Genomic DNA, 20,799 nt, shown 5'->3' on the forward strand with positions numbered 1-20,799 from the left:
CAGTAGCCCATCAATCCCCGTGCTTTGGGCACCAAACAAAATGGCTGGGGCAAGGCTGAAGGGCATCAGCCCAGGCATAGTGCTGAAGCAGGAAGCAGTATCTTGTGGAAACACCTACATGGGACAAGCACCTTATCTTTTGAGATGTGTAGCTCAGGAAGGCTTTGACAAGGCACCAGCCTTCATCAGAGCAGAGAAGTTCCATGTAGCTCATTTGAAGTAGCGTGGTACTCATTGAGCACCATAGTGGACACTAACCAATAATAGAGTTAGGAGGCTTGATAAGGTTGAGAAAAATGAATAATTTCTATTAGCCCACACCACCCCAAAGAAATCTGCAATTTAGGTTAAAAAAAAAAAAAAAACCCAGCATACTTGCTATGCAAACACAGCCTCAAGATAAATCCCAGCCCCATCCCTCGAACCCCAACCAGATTCTGGAGCGGTTAGACAGCTGCTGTCTGCTTTACCTGCCACTCATTGTTCCCCTTGACTGGCAGCCTGACTTTTCTCCTTCACCATGGACACACAAACCTGCATTTGTCCCACACTGAAGAAATATCTACTGAGCACCCACTATGTGCCGGGCACTGTGCTGGATAGTGGTGATATAGTGGTAAACATGGCATGGCCTTTGCCCTCAAAATGGTCATGTGGAAGGGCAGACAACTAAGCAATACCATGCTAAAAAAATTAATGGGTGCTGTTAGGGCACAGAGTCTGGGTACCTACCCCGTACTTCGGGAGATCAGAGAAGTGCTCCTCAAGGAAATTATATCTAAGTGGAAATCTGAAGAGTAAATCAGATCAAGAGGGGAAAGAGAGAGTGATTCATATGTGACAGAGTATGTACAGGCAAGAAAAATGTGGGAGGTGCGGGAGATGGCAGAATCTTGATGAGCTTTATAAATCATAGTAAGGGTTCTGTATTTTATGGATCAGATTTATGCTTTATTTTTCTGTTATCCTGAAATGTTATTATTTTTAATTGAAAAAAGTAATAAATGCATTTAGTGTATACACACACTATAAGAGTCTCACCGCAAGCCACCAGTACAGTTCTTCCGAGGAGAACATTAGCAGTTTCTTGTTTATCCTTCCAGAAAATTCACATGTGTGTGCATGTATATACACTCTTCTTTTATAAAAGTGAGAACATGACACACATTTTTTCTATTCTACATCTTGCTTTTTTATTTTAGTGATTGTTCTGCATTACATAGAGATCTACTGCATTACTTTAACACCTATGTAGTATTTCATATTTAGATATTGCCTATTTTGTTTAGGTAGTCCCCATTGAAAGGCATTTATTTTTATTTTATTTTTATTTTTATTTTTTTTTTGTCTTTTTCGTGACCGGCACTCAGCCAGTGAATGCACCGGCCATTCCTATATAGGATCCGAACCCGCGGCGGGAGCGTTGCCGCGCTCCCATCGCCTCACTCCCCTGAGTGCGCCACGGCTCGGCCCTGAAAGGCATTTAGATTGTTTCTAGTCTTTCAAGATTGCACACAAAGCTACAGTATCCTTATGCCTATCTCTCTGTGTTCATGTTATAATATGTTTTCAGGATAAACCCTTAGAAGTTGGCTCAAAAGATATGCACATTTACCTTCTTTTCTTTCCAAACTGCCCTCCATAGGGGTTACACCAATTTATATTCCTACCAACAGCATATGAGATCACCAATTTCCTCATACCCTCATCAATTCTTTTTTATATTTTAAAAAAAGTTTCATTATTGTTTGTATTTGTATTTCTTAATTTTAAGTGAGGTTGAACACCTTCTTTTCATATGTTGATAAGTAATCTATATTTTTCTGTGAACTATATATATTTTTTTCCTACTGAATTGTTTGTTCCTTTTACTAATTGGTAAGAAGTGGGCTTCACATATTAATGGTATTTACTCTTAGTTACAAATACTTTTACCAGTGTATCATCACTTTTTGACTTTATTTATGATGTTTTTTTCTGGACATAAATTTTTAATTTTTAGGAAGTCAAATTTATCAACTTTTCCTTATTGCTTCCGTATTTGGTGTCTTACTTACAAAGAACTTATCCCACCAAGATTACTTTAAAGCTTTCCTTTAATGCCTTTATGGTGTCTTTTTTTTTTTTTTGATGTTTAAGTCTCGATACACCTGAACTTTATTTTGTTTTAAAAACTGATATGAGCATTCAGCTTTATTTTTGTCCCAATGGCTATCCAGTTGTTCCAGAACTATGTATTAAATAATCCATCTTTTCCCCCACTGCTTGAAATTGTTCCTTTATCACAAACTGACTTGCGATATGCTCTTGAGTTTACTTCGGTGTTCTAGTGTTCTCCATTTTGTTCCACGGATCTACCTTTCTATTTGTGAGACTGCCTTATTTACTATAACTTTAGAACATATTTTAATAATCGACAGTGCTTGTCCTTCCTCATCACTCTACCTTTTTCATACTGTTTCTGTCAATTCTCATAACTTTATTTTTCTCATATGAAATTTAGAATAATGTTCCAAAAAATCTGCTTTTTTTGGTTTTTCCTTTTTTATTATTATTTTTAATCAACATGTAATAAATTACATATTTATGGGGTACAGAATAATATTTTGATACATGTATCCATTGTATGATGATCAAATCAGGGTAATTAGCAAATCCATCATCAAAAATATTTATCATTTCTTTATGATGAGAATATTTGAACTAATGTTTTCTAGCCATTTGAAAATATATAGTAAATTATTGTTAACTATAGACACCTAGCGCTATGATCAAATACTAGAACTTATTCTTCATATCTGGATGTAATTCCGTATCCTTTAACCAACCTCTCCCATCCTCTTTCCAGCCTCTAGTAAGCACAATTCTACTCTCTACTTCTATGGCTCACTTTTTTTAGCTCCCACATGTGAGTGAGAGCATGCAGTATTTGTCTTTTTGTGTCTGGCTTATTTCACTTAACATAATGTCTTCCAGGCTCATCCACATTGCTGCAAATGACATAATTTCATTCTGTTTTATGGCCGAATAGTATTCCATTCTGTATATATGTTGCATTTTCTGTATCCACTGTTGATGGACACTTAGGTTGATCCACACCTTGGCTATTGTAGTGCTGCAGTAAACATGGGGATGCAGGTATCTCTTTGGCATACTGATTTCCTTTCTTTTGGATAAATACCTAGTAGTGGGGTTGCTGGATCATATGGTAGTTCTATTTTTAGTTTTTTGAGGAAACTCCATATAGTTTTCCTTAACGACTGTACTAATTTACATTACCATCAACAGTTTCCTTTTCTCTGCATTCTCGCCAGCATTTGTTGTTTTTTGTCAATCAATGATAGCCATTCTAACTAGAGTGAGATGACATCTCATTGTGATTTTAACAATTTTATTGGGTTTGCATTAAATTTATAGATTAATTTAGGTAGAATTGACATCTTTACAATGTCGAGTCACCCTCACTAGGAAACATACATCTTCTCATTTATGTATATCTTGTTTTATGACCTTCAATAAGGTTTTAAAGTTTTCTGCTTATAGGTTCTACATATTTCTTGTTAGGTTTATTCCTATGTATTTCACCATTTTAATTGCTGTAGCAAATGTGACTGTTTTCCTCCATTATATTTTCTAACTGATTGTTGCCTATGTATAGGAAAGTTATTGATTTCTACATATTAATTTTATTCCCTGACACCTTACTGAATTTTCTTATTGTTGGTATTAGTTTTAAAATTGTTTCTCATTAATTTTTCAGGTAAGTAATTATATCACCTATACATAATGAGAAGATACCCCCATCTTCCAATGTTTACATCTGTATCTTGTCAAATTGTACTATCTAGTACTTTCAGAACAATATTAAATGTTAGTGGGGAAAGTAGGCCCCTTTGCCTTGCTCCCTATTTTAATGGGAATGCCTCTAGCATTTTGCCATTAAGTACAATGTTGGCTTTTGGCTTCAAAAAAAAATGTATGATGATAATGATGTTATGGAAATAGCCATCTTTTCCTCTTTTCCTATTAGTTTTTTTTTTTTAATCTAGAAAGAATGTTAAATTGTTATCAAATATATTTTAGCATTAGGGAAACTGTCGTATGACTTTTATCCTTTGGTTTATTAATGTTGTCAATTATATCAATAGTTTTTTTTTTTTTTTAAATATTGAGCCGGTTTTGTATTTCTAGGATGAGACCCACTTGTTCATGGTATATTATAATTTTTTTTTTTTTTTTTTTTTTTTTTTTTTTTTTGTCGTTTTTTCGTGACCGGCACTCAGCCAGTGAGTGCACTGGTCAGTCCTATATAGGATCCGAACCCGCGGCGGGAGCGTTGCCGCGCTCCCAGCGCAGCACTCTACCAAGTGCGCCACGGGCTCGGCCCTATAATTTTAACATTCTCCTGGATTCTCTTTGCTAACATTTTACTTACGATTTTTGCATCAGTATTATTAGGTACAATTGGACTCCAGTTTTCCTTTATTGAATGTCGTAATTGTTGGGTTTTGGTATTGATGTTATGCAGAAATCTTTTCTTCTCTCTCCATTCTCTAGATTCTAGAGTCTAAAAAGTGTAAATAATGTTGGTGTTGTCTGTTCCTTGAAGGTTAGTAGAATTAACACAAGACTATGTGATTGTGTTATTTTTTAGTGAAATTTATCAGATTTTTTTAATGGTAACTTGTGGATTTAGATATTTTTGTTCTTCTGCAATTGGTTTTGGTAATTTTTGTTTTCCTAGAAAATCATTCTAAGTTTTCAAATTTGTTTTTAAAGAGCAGAGCAAAGTATTTTTTTACTCTTTTCATTTATTCTGTATGTGTGGTTATTTCTCCATTTCTAATTTTGTGCCTTGGGGTTTTTAAAAATTAGGTTAGCTAGTCATTTATCTGTTCTATTGTTTTATATTTTCTTTTGAAGAACTGGCTTTTGGCTTTAATTATTAGTTCTCTCATTTTTTTCTAGTGTATTAATTTCCACCATTAGTTTTACTAACTTCCTGCTTCACTTAGTCTTATTTTGTGATTCTTTTCTTAACTTCCTTTGTTGAATGCTTAATGCATTTATTAATTTGTTCTTATGTATTAATATCAGTATTTAAGCCTACAAATTTTCCTTTGACTACCACTTTTATCATATTCTCTAGCTTCTGATATTTTTATTGTTGTTATTTTCTAGGTATTCTGCAATTTCAGATTAGATTGTCTCTTTGGCTAACATGGAGGGGTATTTTTCCCCCTGTTTATTTTCTATCTGCTAGAGATTTTACATTTTCATTTTTGTTATTACTTTCCAGTAATACTGTATTGTGATTAGAGAATGTGGTCTATACTACTTCTACTTTCTGGCTCAGTATACAGGATGAGTATCTCTTATCTGAAGTGCTTGGGGCCAGAAGTGTTTCAAATTTCACATTTGGGGGGAGTGCGTGATTTTGAAATATTTGCAGAACATATACTGGTTGAGCATCCCTAACACAAAAATCCAAAATGCTCCAATGAGCATTTTGAGTGTCATGTCAACAATCAAAAAGTTTCAGATTTTGGAGTAATTTCAATTTTGGATTTTCAGATTAGGGATTCTCAACCTGTACAGTCAATTTAAAAAAATATTCACTGGGCTCTTGAAAACAAAGTATAGTCTTTATTTTTAGTATATGAATACATTTAGATTTCTTTCATTATCTTAATTCTTGACTGTTATAACCTGTCATCAGCTGAAGCAGTCTCATGTTTCATTTCTGCTTTTCTCTACCTTTGCATTTTCTACAGATTTTGTTTAAAAAAATTTGATGCTATGTTTTTTGGTGCATAAAGATTTATGGTAGCTAGACCTTTATCATGTGTTCTAGTCATTAACATTATAGTGCCCTTCTTTGTCTTGTGTATTGCATTTAATTCAATTTTTTATGATATGAGTATCATAGCTCTTATTTTTTTATTTTGGCATTAACTTATTTATTGAACAAATATTTATTGAACACCTACTGTATGCCAGGCACTAGGGGCCAGATGAATGAGACAGACAAGATACCTGCCCTCATGCAGCTTACATTTTAGTTAGGGTAGAGCAAAAATAAATAAGTAAAAACAGCTATGTGATATAATATCAGGTGGGGATGAATGCTCTGAGAAAGAACAAAGTATGTTAAGAATGATTAAGGATAAGTCATCTCTATTTTATACAAGGTAGTCAGGAAAGGCCTCTGCCCAGTACACATTTATCATCTTTTTACTTTCCATTCACCACATCTTGTTTTTGTTTTTTGTTTTGTACCTGAGGGGATATGCCAGGTGGAACAGTTTGTACAGAAGGGATTTTTACAGTCTTAAGGATCTATATGTGGGCTAAGGCCCAAATGAGAAGAGAGTGGGAATATCTGGATATGAATTTCTGACCCATGCAAGTGATGAGCTCTTCAGGATGGGGACTGGAGATGAGAGGAATGAAGGACATTTTGCTTTCTGTTCTATCAGAGCTTGGCTACCATTATGTGTATTATTACTTTTTAAAGAAATACTCCCAGTCTTCATCATGACTATTCTGTCTGATGATTTAATTAAACCCCTGGAATTTCCTGTCACTGGGCAGGACTTAGCACAATTCTGATTGCTCACAGGCTACAGCAGGAAACCAGATCTTTGGCTTAACTGTTTATACTCTGAGGATAAAGGATGTCTCTCAACTTTGGTCACTCTATTATACAGAAGTTTGACTTTTTATACATATTCAAAAATACCTGGACTTGTTTTCCTTAGAGATTTTCTTCTATTGCCTATATGATGAAAATTTTATTTCACCTCACAAGTGATAGTCTTTTTAATTTTCTGGTAGTTTTTTTTCTTGTAAATGTATTATATATGGCATATAATACATACATACATATATGCACACATAACATATATATAATAATTAAAACTATACAGACGCATATGCATGAACACACACACACACACACACACACATATCCTTAACTCTTGATCTGAAATTTATTTTGGTATATAATATATGGTGTAGCTCCAAATGGCACTGTTCTACAGTTATCTCAAAAAGATTTATTAAATAATCTTTATCTCCTTGTTTTGGAAGATTATATATATGATATTTTCATAGAGAGTCTGGTTTGTTTGTGGGCTCTCTGTTCTGTTCTGTTAATCAATAACACACTGTTTTAATTACAATTATTTTATGATATGCTTAATCCCTCACCACCTCCTCATTAGCAGAATACTCTTTAATATTATATCCTGCTCTTTTTACAAGTTAATTTTTTAAAACTCTATAGTTAAAAAATTCCTGTTGAGAATTCTGATTGGAATTACATTAGACGTAGATATTTTAAATCCAAAGTAGCAAATATTTGTGAATGGTCTTCTCGGTGTTTTTTGTGACAAGTGTAAGAACATAGACAGAGAGTATACATATCAAATTCATGATACTGGTCGGATCTAGAGAGGTAGGACAGGAATGGAAGTGGGGAGTGATACAAAGGCTAGCATTTCTTATTTCTTTAGAAAAATTCATGAAGCATGCGTAGATGGCAAAATATTAAAATGTGCTAATTCTGGTGGTAGACAGGAACATGGGTTTTTATTATGTCCATCTGTGTACATTTCTAAATATTTGAAATTTTTCATAATGAAAACAAAACAAACAAAAACAACACATGGACCTGGATAACAAGACTTGTAAGCCCCAGAACAGAGTACAGCCACTCTGAGTGCTATAAACAGACTGGGGTGATGTTTGTGTATCCGTATTTTGGAGCTAAATTGTTCAAGTCCAAATACTAGCTCTTCCACTTCCTGGCTTTATGATCCCAGGCAAGTTACTAAACCTCAGTTCCCCCAACTGTAAAGTCAGGACAATAATTATAGCTACATCCTAGCGTTATTGTGAGGATTAAATAAGTTAAAAAGTGGAAAGCACTTAAAACGCTTCCTGGTATTCAGTATATGCTCAGTAGGTATTAGCTACCATTATTATTGTGTTACTATTACTACATTTCCTACACATATTACATTGTTTTGTAACCATTTTAAATTTTACATAAATGTTGTCATCCAAAATATGGGCCCATCTGAAACTTGCTTGTTTGACTTAATCCTCATATGCTGTTCTGCAGGGAAATGGCTCATTCCAAGGCTAGCTTTTTATGGGCAACTCCCTTCCATCCTTGCCTTGAGAACCCAGCGCTGGATTTGTCAAACTACCGAGCAATTTCTTCTCTTGACCTTCTTGGAGACTTCAAACACGCCTTGAAAAACAATGAGGAAACTTCAGTTTATGAGGAGGGGAGCTCCCTTGCCTCCATGCCCCATCCATTGCGCAGCCGTGCCTTTTCTGAGAGTCACATCAGCTTGGAGTCCCAGAGCACCCAGGCCTGGGGACAGCATCAGAGGGAGCTCTTTACCAAAGGTAAAGGTGATGAAACCCAGCCAGATCCTCTGGGATCCAAGAAGAAGGCCTTTCCTCCTCCTCGCCCTCCTCCTCCCAACTGGGAGAAGTACAGGCTCTTCCGTGCAGCCCAGCAGCAAAAGCAACAGCAACAGCAACAGCAGCAGCAGCAACAACAGCAGCAGCAACAGCAGCAGCAGCAACAGCAGCAGCAGGAGGAGGAGGAGGAAGAAGGAGAGGATGGAGAGGAAGAGGAAGAGGAGGAGGAGGAGGAGGAGGGAGAGGAGGAGGAAGAGGAGCTGCCTCCTCAGTATTTCAGTTCAGAAACCACTGGTTCCTGTGCCCTCAATCCTGAGGAGGTCCTGGAGAAGCCGCAACCCCTGAGCCTTGACCACCTGGAGGCCTCAAGGCCAGGTTCACAAAGCCTCCTGGCAGAGCAAGAGTCCTTTGCTCTCCATGCCAGTGACTTCCTACCTCCAGTAAGGGACCACTTGGGATCTCATCCTGAGCAGGCTCAGCCCCCTTGCTATTATGGCTTCAGTGGGCTTTGGAGGACATCAGAGCAGAAGGCCACCGATTCCCCCAAGTAAGTTCTTATGACAGATATCGGGTCCCTGAAGAGACAGGCAACATGAGTTTGAATTCCATCTCCACCATTTACTAGCTGTGTGAACTTGGCCTGGTCAATTAAACTACTCCCAGCCCATTTTCTTACCTGGAAAATGGGCATGATGATACCTGTTTCACATGGTTGTTGTGAATATTAAGATAATCTATGTAACAGACATAGCTCCATGCTTAGCACATAGTAAATGCTCAATAAATGGGAGTTGTTGATGTTCTTATCCCTAAATACCATTATTAAAGTACTGTATTTTTTTTTTCTAAGCTTGTCTTTAAGGTATGCATCAATTTCTCATCCTTCATACAAGGGCATTAAACCCTTGTTGCCTATGGTAGGCCTTTCCCAGAAACCTGGTTCAGACCCCTTTCTACTTTTTCTTCTGCTTGCCCTCCAGAATTAGAAGCCAGCTCACAAGCTGACCTGCCTCTATTCTAGGATAAGTAGCTCGGCTTCAAAACTCTTCTCCCTACCCCCAGCATCAAAGGTATTCCCAGGGCTGGGTGCTTTATGCCCTGCTAATTCCTTGCAATAGCCAAGAACATTCTTTTTCTCTTCACTTTCTCCCTGTCCTTGTCTTCCTGCCACTTTTCATCTGCTTTGGTGGGCTGTAGGTGGTAATTGACAGGGGGAGCTTCCTGGGCAGGGAGGCTAAAGCAGAAGTGTGATCTGGCTGCAGGACTGCCGGTGTCTGTTCACTCCATTGATCCAGTGCTCGTCTACGTGCCCCATAGTGCATAGTGCATGGTTGTCCTTTTTGCCCCAAAGCAAAAGCCCCAGGACCATCATTGCTCAGTGCCTTGGCTCTTAACTCTGCCTGCCCTCCTGTGGAGAGCTTAGCCCACTCTTTGTTGGGGGTGCACGTGAAGAGACAGGTATCTTCTAAGTGCTTTCTTTAAATCTTTTTATAGCAGGAACTTGCCTGAGATTTGTTGCCATTACAAGTCCCTTGTTATTGTGTCTTTTATTGACAGGCAAATCCATTACTTGTCTATCTGGAGCAGGTTGAGCAGTTTTCTAGCCCAAGGTGCCACAAGAACAGCATTTACAGGGCCTAGCTCTCAGGCACTGTAAGAATTCCTTATCAGATGCTATGTGACTGCTTCTCAAGCTGTCCATCAAGCTGGGGAGCATTCTTATTGTGATTAGAAAACATTCTGTGGAAAGTAACTGTGATTGTTATCTATCACAGCAGGGAAAAGGGAAGATGACCTAGCACACAGCAGGCAGTTAACTAATATTTCAGAAGAAGGAATGAATAAATGAATTAATGAACATTTATTAAGCATTTACTATGTGCCAGACACTGCTAGGCACTTTATATCCATTATCTCATTTAATCCACTCAACAGCACTATTGGCCATTATTATCCCCATTTGACAAATGAGCAAACTAAAGTTTAGCAAAATAAGAGCCTAACTAATTCAGAGTTATACAGCAAAGACTTCAGGCCAGATTAGTCTGATTCCAAAACCCATGCTTATTTTGCCTTCCTAGGAAGCCTCTCTCAGAGAGATCATGTTCTTCCAGTAGGCCAGGACTTCACAAAGCCCTCTTCTTCCCTGTAGAGCGGTGTGTACCAGAGGGAGCAGTTACAGGTCATGGTCCTTTATGTATTTCCATTCACCTTGACACCTTGGCCAGGAGAAGGAAATTGTTATTACTAGAGATCTTGTAACTTGCTCCAGAGAATTTTTTTTCAGTGACTATGGGATACAAGGGAAAACATTTGCATGCACATAGCCCTGGCTTGTGGTTACAAAAATCAATTATGGATGCTTCTTAGAGTGATGGATATTTAATGAACAACTTCATTCCCAACATAGCTAACATTTTTTGCTTGCTTACTATGTGCCAAAGGTTGTTCTAATCACTTTCATGTATTGATTGATTTAATCATCACAACAAACTTGTGAAATAGTTATCATTAGTCTCTTCCATTTTTTAGATGAGAAAAGGGAGGCCCAGCGAAAGAAAGTAACTTTATTACCAGATCACAGATGACCAGAAGCCAAGTAGTCTGGCTCACTGTGCCTGCTACAACATCTCAGAATCTTTGGGCTCCTGGAGAAGATTCTAGGAGACCATAGAGAGCACAGAGTCTTAACCAGAAGGAAGTGACTTTAAGATTTTGTAAGAAAGAATAGTGTTAGGGGCAAGTAGATGTGTAATATTTTGATTCTAAAATGCAAACAAAGATATCCTAATTCCAGCCAAGTTAAACTGCAGTGTCTCTATAACCTATGTATACATGTATCAAAACATCACACCTGTACCTGTAAATATGTACAATTATTATATGTCAATTAAAAACAAAATAAGACTTTAAAATGATTCTTAAAAATTCTGGGATACACATGGAAGTAGTTTAGTGGAATTATCAAGTGCTGATAAAGTCTAATAATTCAGACTCAAGCATAGGTATAGCTTACTTTATGAACTCTATGAATTTCCTCTGAGTGCTCTGTGGAAGGAATCTGATTTTTGCTTCAGTGTTCATTATCATAAATCTCCTGTAACCCCTTCCCTCTTAATAGAGGTGATACAGAAAGGAGACCTAGATAGCAGCGCCTAACATGATACAGGGCTGTGTCTGCTGAGGAGCTGAATCTCCAATTAGTACATCCTTTTTTATTTCTTTGTAATACTTTATGACTCATAACTTTCACACATGCCCTAAATATTTTTCTTGTAGACAAAAATTTTCTAAGTTTATACCTTCATATTCCCTCCAGAATGTTCTTTCTTCTCTGCTAATATAGATGTATTCCAGCCACGAAATTCCTTACATGTACACTTTTATATGATGTCAAGTTGTCCCTTTGGCAGTATTAGTGGCTAAAAGCACAAATGCTGGAGTCAGGTTGACCAGGTGCAAATTACGGGTCTGTCATTTATTGGCTGGTGATGTGGGGAAAGTCACTTTACCTCTTGATGCCTTATGCTCCTTATCTGTAAAATGGTTGTCATGAGCATTCAATTATATTCAATTAACTGAGTTTCCCTTATCCGGAATGCTTGGGATCAGAAATGTTTCAGATTTGGGTTCTTTGTGGGGTTTTTTGGATTTGGGAATATGGGCATTATACTTACCAGTTGAGCATCCTTAGTTTGAAATCTGAAATGTTCCAATAAGCATTTCCTTTGAGCATGACCTTTGAGTCATGTTGGTGCTCAAAAAGTTTTGGATTTTGGGGCATTTCAGATTTTGGATTTTCGGATTAGGAATGCTCAACCTGTACGTGTGTGTTTGTGTGTGCATGTGTGTCTATCATAGGACAATTTCTGGGGCATGATAAGCACTGTGGGGATGCTAGCTAGTACTGTTCCTTTTTCAGTTTTATAAGCTTGAAAACCTACATGTAAAATGAATTTCCCTAAAATGAGGAATATTGACACGGCCAAGTTTCTTTTGTGTGATGAATTAGGAGACAGCATAGCATGAATCAGTAAATAGCTGTGGAGCCTTTTAACCATTATTTTTGACCTTTATCTAAGAGCTGCAAATAGCTGCAAAAATGACTAACGAGTTTCTCCTATTTTCCCTTTCAAACAGCTAAGGTTAGTGAAAGGGCAGTGACACAGACAGGTAGAGGCTGGGGGTGGCTGGTAGGCAAGGGCAATATAGTGGGGTGGGCCTCCTCCCTGCATAAACCACTGAAATCTCACATTGTAGCATTTCTCTTTACTTCCTTCCTCACACTAGACCACAAGCCTTCATGACAGAAGAGTCCAAACCCAAGCCAGCATGGAGCCAGAGCTATTTCTTTCCTGAGGAAAAGTTCTCTTTCATGGGCTGGGGCTCTGAGAAGCAACACTTCAGCTCCACAGGCTTCGGTGAACCCAAGACAACAGGGTCTGCTGCTACACTTGTCAAGCCCCTGGGTGCCACCGGTTCCATTTTTCCCCCATTTCATTCTACAACCATGGAAGAGACTAGGGCCATTGAGGATATGCCAGAAGTGGAGAAATGTTATCCCTTCTCAGGCTGAAGTCCTGCCCTACAGCAGGCAGTCTCAGAAGAGCTCATGAGAGATGTGATGGGCCATGACAAGTCCCTAGCAGGGGTGCTAACCCCAGCCTCTAATATGGTGACCACGGCTGAGGTTATGGGTGACCTCTTTGCTGTGGGAGATCTGCAGTAGAGGGGCCATTTCAAGCAAAAGTGGCATCAGGAAAGAAGAAATGATGGGAGTGTCCAGGAAAGCCACAGGGTGCCTTTGTAAGCAAGCAGACTAGATAGAGCTGGAATGGGTGGGGTTCCAGAGATTGTTAAGAGGGAGGCCGGCATTTTTGGAGGATTAAGTGCTAAGGTCTTAGATACTTCCCTACTACCTACCCTCCTTTGGGATCCATATTCTGGGACCATGAACCAAAGGGAATCATTGATGATCATTAGCCTAGAACTTTTGGGTGCTGCCAGTTTTTCTCTACTTTAATAGGGTATTAATGACCAAACAAAATTATCTGTAAAGAAGTCCTCCTAGCTGCTGAAGTCAAGGGCATGGAAATAGCCTTCTAAGTTCTTAAAATTTGTCTTTGCTTGGCTTCTAGACAGTCTTCATGCAGCTACTTTATGTTCAAACAGTAATTTCTGGTCCATTATTATTTTTTTACAACTCCTTGGTGAAGAAGGGTCCTGTTTTTTTAAATGGGGAAATTAAGAAGCAGAAAGGTCAGCAGCCTCTTAGCAGAGTTGTTCAAATGGTCATTCTTTGTTTCCACAGACAAGAGTTTCAGCACTTCTCGCCTCCTCCAGGGGCCCCGGGAATCCCTAACTCTTACTCAGCTTATTACAGTATTTCTGTGGCCAAAGCAGAGCTGTTGAACAAATTGAAAGACCAACCGGAGATGGCAGAGATTGGCCTGGGAGAGGAGGAAGTTGACAACGAACTGGCTCAAAAAAAGGTGAAGTTTTTTGATATGCCCTAGATATTTTCAGCATTTAGCCTGAGTATGTCTGAAGAGTGACCAGCCCTCTACACTCTCTAGAAAGTTTTTCATTCCTTTGTTTTCAATATGGAAATTAAACAGCCTCTGTGGTTTTCTCACAGATCCAACTCCAGTCTTATTTTGTTCTAGTCAATAATAGTAGTAGTAGTAATAGTAGCTGTCGTCGTCGTTGTCATCACTGTCTCTCTAATCCTCAGAAAAACCCTATAGGGTAGCTCTTGCTATCCCTTTTTACCAGTTGAGAGGATTTATTTGTCCAGAGATTACAGACTAAATGGTAGATCCAGGACTTGAAGTCACGACCATCTGAATTTCTACTCTACTGTGCATGCTGTTTCTCTGTATTAAACCAGCCTTGTAAGTAACTCACCACCCAGGGCACATCAGAGTTTCTGCCAGTGAGCTCTAACCAATGGCAGCCTCACTGATTTTCATTCTCTGTGTAACTGTCTGGGAGAGAGAACAGACTGACTAAGGAAAATAAGGAGAAATTATAGGCCAGCAAACTTTAGTATTTATTTGCAAGGGTAGTCAGTTATCTCTTAAAAATACAAAATAGATAAATGGAGATGATGATGTTGTGCCAAAGCAAGGCCTCCCTTTCTTCCTCTAAGTACCAGTAGCCTGGTTTTCTCATCAAATTCCTGGAATCACTTTGCCCTCCCTGCACTTATCCATTTTATTTCATAAGCAAATAGGGTTGCCATGGCAACTTCAAAGGCTCAATTCACCACTTTGTGGACATCTGAACTCAATGTAAGTTGCTTTTCTGCCCATATTTCTCTTTCAGGATATGACCTGTAAGAAAGCACAGGGCCATTTGCAAGAGCCCTCCCTCCAATTTCCCATCTGAAGTAACATGTCAGGGAAAGAATTGGAAACATGGTGGTGTCAAAGTTTTATTGATCCAGGCGCCTACTTCCTTGGATTCCATGTTTCCTGAGCATGGCAGGGCTACTCCTAGCTTACTTGAAGCTTGGCCTCTGCAGGAGCAAACCTAATAAAAATTTGACAAGGACAAGAGAGGGATGATCAGAAATGGCAATTCACAGAATAGCAGAGTGATTTGAAGTGGTTGTGGGTGAGCTACGAACGGTTTTTGTCTCTGAAGAATAAAGGTGAGGAAGGTCACCAATTTGCAATATCCCAGAAAAAACAAGTCATCTCTGGCTGGGTCTGTGATGACTTCAAAGCTTATTCACTACATTTTCCCCAGGGTTGAGGTTTAGGTTGTAGAGCCCAGGTGCTGAGAAACAAAGAGCTCTCTCCACTTTTATACTTCCATCCATCCCCAGATCCTGGGAGCTAGGGTAGGTAGATGATTTTCCAAGTGGGTCATTGGTCCCCAGCCATCCCTTGTCTCCAGCATCGATTTTGTTTGGGAGAGCAGAGGGTGGGAATGTAATTGGGAGCCTCTTGGCATTTAATTGTGTTGCCTCATTCATATCACCGATCCTCAATTCCCAGTGGGTTCTGGAATTTTCCCCAAATGCAAACCTATTACGCTTCAGACTAAGTCAAGATCTCCTGACTTTTGAACAGTTCTAAAATATGAAAACAGGCCCTGGAACCCAGGGAGGCTCTCTTAGGCTTGGTCACCTTGGACATCTCTAAATAAACTACCAGAGAGGAACACATTATAGAAAACTATAAGTCTATGGTCCCAGAGTACCTGGGCTGGAATAATAAAACAAACACTAAAGTATAATTCCTACGTATGGAATACTATTCTAAGCACGCAACATATGCTAACTCATTTAATTCTCATAACAACTCTATGAGGTAGCTTCTATTGTTGCCTTATTTTTTTAGATGTAGAAGTTGAGGCACAGAGAGATTGAGCCACTTGCTCCAGGTCACACCACTACTTTGTGACAGAGCTGGGGTTCAAACTCAGGTAGTCTGGCCGTAGAGTCCATGCCTTTAACCACAGTGCAATACTGGCTACAAAGGCTGTGGGCAACTTGGGACAGGTCCATTCTTGTTAGAATCTTACAGCTATACAAGTATCCATTAGTTTAGAGTGCCTAGTAATAATAGCATCAGTAAACATACATTGAACATTTAATATGCCAGCCACAATACAGTCTTTCCTCAATATCTGTGGGGGATCATTTCCACGACCTCATGCAGATACCAAAATCCACGGATGCTCAAGTTCCTAATAAGAAACAATGCAGTATTTGCATATAATCTACGCACATCCTCCCATTCACTTTATTTATTTCTTTCAATTTTATTTCTATTTACTTTTGTGGGGTATAATGTATATACTGCGCAATGATTCACTTAGAGTAGATAGCATAGTTTTGTACCCGTCACTGCACCACTTCTCCTCCTCTCACCCCTTCCCCTCCCAGCAGTTAAATCATCTCTAGATTGCTTATAATACCTAATACAATGTAAATGCTATGTAAATAGTTATTATACTGTATTTTTTATTAGTATTACTTTTTATTGTTGTATTATTACTTTAATTATTATTTTTTTTAGTATTTTCAATCTGCGATTAGTTGAATGAACAGATGCAGAACCCATGGATACAGAAGGATACAGAGGGCCAACTATACTAAGTATTTTACTTCTGTGATCTCATTTAACCAACACAACAAACCTAGGTTGAAGGGGTGCTTCTCCATTTTACAGATGAGGAAAACAGAAGTCTTAGTACGATTAGGTATCTTGCCCAAGGTCACATAATTTGGAGGAGGCGAGATTGGAATCTGGGTGTCTCTGACTCCAAAACTCCACTGTACCACACTGCCTTCCTGTGAGTGCAGTCCCAGAACTGGTTACACCTGTAGGAGAGACAAATCAGAATGCACTGGCAGTACTTCCCTTGAGAATCTTACAATCAATAGTAGGCGAGGGATCAGATTCACAATCATGAAATAAAAAGTGAACAACTTAAAATTATTAGGTTCAATTAGGATTCTAATTCTAAAAGACTTGAGAGCTCAGAAAAGAAAGAGATCATTGACAGAAGGCTTACAGAGGAGCACTTCCTGTAGGGAAGGTAGGGGTAAAGTTAAGCCCTGAGGAAAGAATAAGAATATGCAAAGTGAAGAAAGTGATAGAGTAGGTAGAACTGCATAAGCAACTCAGGAACACAAGAATGAGTGTTGTGAACACAGAGGAGAGTGAGGAGCTAATCCTGAAAGGTGTGAGGAGTTACATTAGAATGGTAGGGTGAGACCAGACTGAAAAATAATAATAGCAGCCTAGCTTTTATTAAGCATTTACTCCGTGCCATGCCATTTACATGCATTGTCTCATTGAATCCTGATTATGACCCTGTGCAGTGAGTGCTGCAATTACCTCCATTCTAATAGATAAAGTGAAGCTCAATAAAGTCAAGTCACCTAAGATCCCACAGCTAGGAAGTGGCAGAGCTAGAAGTCAAACCCAGTTCTTGTGACTCCAGAACTCACACTCTCATCCAAAAGGCCTCACAAACTAAGCTGAGGGTGCAAGGACCTACTACAGTGCCATGAACATAAGAGATACTTAAATGGATTGAAGGAGAATGAATGAAGGCAAATATTTGATGACAAGTGCTTTTCCAGCCTCGGCTCTCATAAGCATTCCAGTTCCTATTTATTAAATAGTCTCAGCAAGTATTTATTAATTTGCACTTGGCAAATGAGGCCTAGTTCTTGGGTACCACTTATCAAATGCCAAGAAGTTTGATGGCGACTGAGCCACCAAAAGAAAGAGAAGGTGCCTGCCCAGAAAACTGGAATTGCTCACAACTTGCCTAGATTTTCTTTGTTTCCAGTGACTAAGGTAGAACCTACCATCTGATACTTGGATTCCAAAACAGAGGTTACAGGCATATATCAGTTTCTGTTGGTCTCATTCTCATCCTTTGTCTTCTCCTGTTTAACTCTCTTAGATACAGCTTATTGAGAGCATTGGCAGAAAACTTTCTGTCCTGCGGGAAGCCCAACGAGGGCTGCTGGAGGACATCAATGCCAATTCCGCCCTTGGGGAGGAAGTGGAGGCCAATTTAAAATCTGTCTGCAAATCCAATGAGTTTGAAAAGTATCGCTTGTTTATTGGGGACCTGGACAAAGTGGTCAACCTGTTGCTGTCACTCTCTGGACGACTGGCCCGGGTGGAGAATGCTCTCAACAGCGTCGATTCAGAGGCCAACCAGGAGAAGGTAGAGTTGGGGTCTTTGGGGTATAGATGGAGGAAAATACCATCTATTTCTTCTCAGGTCTCCCTCTTTCAAGTTTGACTATTATGGGAAGCAGGAGAGCTTAGTGTTGAGTGTGAGCACTGGCTTTTAAGTGCCCTGAAATTCTGGCTTTACTACTTATTAGCTGTGTGACTGTGGGCAGCTTACTTAACCTCACTCTCAATCTCCTCATCTATAAAATGGAGTGAACATACAAGGGTGCTTCAAAAAATTCATGGAAAGATTTGTATTTTAACTCTATTTTTCCACAAACATTTTGAAGTATACTCATACTACCTGCCTCATGGGGTTCTTATGATAATTAAATTAGATAATTCATGTTAATTACTTAAAACAGGGCCTGGAACAGGGTAAACACTAGCTCAGTGCTGGTTGCCAGTAGTAGTAGTAGTAGCAGCAACAGCAGTAGCAGCAGCAGTTTTGTCTCATTCTCGCCGGAGTTGGAGTGGGTGGTTTCATCAGGTAGTTGAGATTGGGAGGCTCTCAGTCTCACAGGTTGGGTCACTTTGTGTACATTCCTGAACCAAAATTGCATTACCTTTCCCTATACAAGTGGCTTTAGATACAACTTTGAATCCACAATAAAAGGTGCATATGCATGTGTATATACACACAGATACATCCACTCAAACAGAGTCACACACCATATAGAAAGCATTGCTACAGTGACGGTTATTCGCCAGATGGAAGGGACACAGGCTGGTTTTGTCAGAGCCTTCTGCCACCCAAAACTCAGTGGCGGCCCACGGATTAAAGACAGCTTTAGAAATGGAAAAAGGTGATTGCACATCCTCCTGTCCAGAATTGCTAAAGTGTTTATTCTCCTACTGCTTCAGGAAAGAAAGGCTTTTACAAGGAGGTGGACTTCTGGGCAGGAAATCTAGGACTGATCAACTAACAGGATGGATAGCTGCTTTGTGGCAGCATCCCTGGTGGAGCACTGATAGGCAGCACTGTTAGGCAGATGCCTGGTAATTGGAATAGCCCTTAATTGCTCCTCTGCTTCCCAGCTGGTGCTGATAGAGAAGAAGCAGCAGCTCACGGGGCAGTTGGCAGATGCCAAGGAGCTGAAGGAGCATGTGGACCGCCGGGAGAAGTTGGTGTTTGGCATGGTCTCCCGCTACCTGCCTCAGGACCAGCTCCAAGATTACCAGCACTTTGTCAAGATGAAGTCTGCTCTCATCATTGAACAGCGAGAGTTGGAGGAGAAGATCAAGCTCGGGGAAGAGCAGCTTAAATGTCTCAGGGAGAGCCTACTCCTGGGGCCCAGCAATTTCTAATTCTACTGGCAGTCTGCCATAGCATCTCTGCCCAGCCAGTGGGAAGTGCTTTCAATCTTCTGCTAATCTTCGTTAGCAGTTTGTTAGCAAGTAGATAGCAATTCATTAGCAGTTTATTCCAGCGCTCTACCCTGGATGTCTCTCATTATTCCCTAGCAGTGGTCCCAACCAGCCAGGAGACCCGGGAGAGGCTCCAAGGTTCTACCCTAAGGAGCTGCAGCAAGGTGTGATCATACACTCACACTCTCCTTCCCACAGTTTGCATGGACAAGCACTCGCTGCATACAGAGACAACAAAGTGCCTTCATTCTTCTTTGTACTAGGACACCAAAGACACCACATGCTCACCACCCACCCACACCATAATCAGCCTCTTAAGGCTCAGAGAGAAGCTGCCTGTGCAGCTCCACTCTATGCAGGGCTTGTGGCTCAGCCTTTTCCCACACATCTGGCTGCCTTGTGGGGATTCACTCAGCACCAGTTTCAGGGTCTCACCCAAGCTTTGCAGTGGGAAGCACAGAAGGAAGAATTACACTTAACAGAATGCCAGCAAAGGTTGGGTATCCCCAGGTGCCCCTCAGGAAGGAGCCAGGCTTAAACAAATTGGCTCCACCCCCACATTCTCCAGCAGCTATTTGAGGGGGAAGAGGCCTACTTCAGTGTGGCTCTCCTCATGTCAGAAGACCTTGGGCCTACCACCTCCTGTTTCACCTTTCCCTTTCATTGCTGGTGGTTACAGGTGCCTACCCCAGGACTTCACACTGTGGGCCATTAATAGCTCTACTAAAGCTGACTTCTGGATATAGCTTTCATTATTGCAGGGAGGGGGTTCTTGTTATATTTTAAATGGCCTTTTGACTTTATTTATTTTTATGTTTTGATTGTTTTTTCTTTTTTAACTAATAAGGAGAGAAGAGGGAAGTTGGAGAGGGAAAAGTTAGCCCAGAAGGAAAGCATTTTCTGCAGATCAGCTTTAATCCACCATGGCTAGGTAAGCAAGTACCAAGGCATTGAATTCTTGCCACCATGACTACAATTGTCTAAGAAAGGAGTTCTCCCCTTCAACTCAGAGCCTCCCTACTGTGGTCTGGCCATGTGCCTTCCTTGAAGTATGGGGGACCATGAGCTTAGCAGGGTGCAATTTTTTTTTTTTTTTTTTTACTTATTGTTTTTTTGAAACCAAAGAAATCTCCTGAAACTGACAAAGGCTCACCTATTTCTCTACCATCTCCAAGCTAAGGGAGGAGTAGAGGTGAGCTCAGGAGGAGCTCGTCTAACAATTGCTTTATCAACTTGTGTCCTGGCTCAGGAACCAAAATTCATGATAGCTGGGAGCTTC

General features: G+C 39.8%; 1 protein-coding gene across 1 annotated transcript in view; it reads left to right on the top strand.

Annotated features, from left to right (window-relative positions):
* The window catches only part of SHROOM4 (shroom family member 4), a 283,947-nt gene extending 264,487 nt beyond the window's left edge, over nucleotides 1-19,460 (top strand). Inside the window, exons 6-9 of the mRNA XM_063084446.1 lie at nucleotides 8,129-8,986; nucleotides 13,751-13,931; nucleotides 17,872-18,141; nucleotides 19,191-19,460. Coding sequence (XP_062940516.1) covers nucleotides 8,129-8,986; nucleotides 13,751-13,931; nucleotides 17,872-18,141; nucleotides 19,191-19,460 — 1,579 coding nt within the window. The remainder of the gene's footprint in view (nucleotides 1-8,128; nucleotides 8,987-13,750; nucleotides 13,932-17,871; nucleotides 18,142-19,190) is intronic.
* Nucleotides 19,461-20,799: the final 1,339 nt, after the last annotated feature.

Source organism: Cynocephalus volans, chromosome X, assembly GCF_027409185.1.
Source record: "Cynocephalus volans isolate mCynVol1 chromosome X, mCynVol1.pri, whole genome shotgun sequence".
NCBI classification, from domain to species: domain Eukaryota; kingdom Metazoa; phylum Chordata; class Mammalia; order Dermoptera; family Cynocephalidae; genus Cynocephalus; species Cynocephalus volans.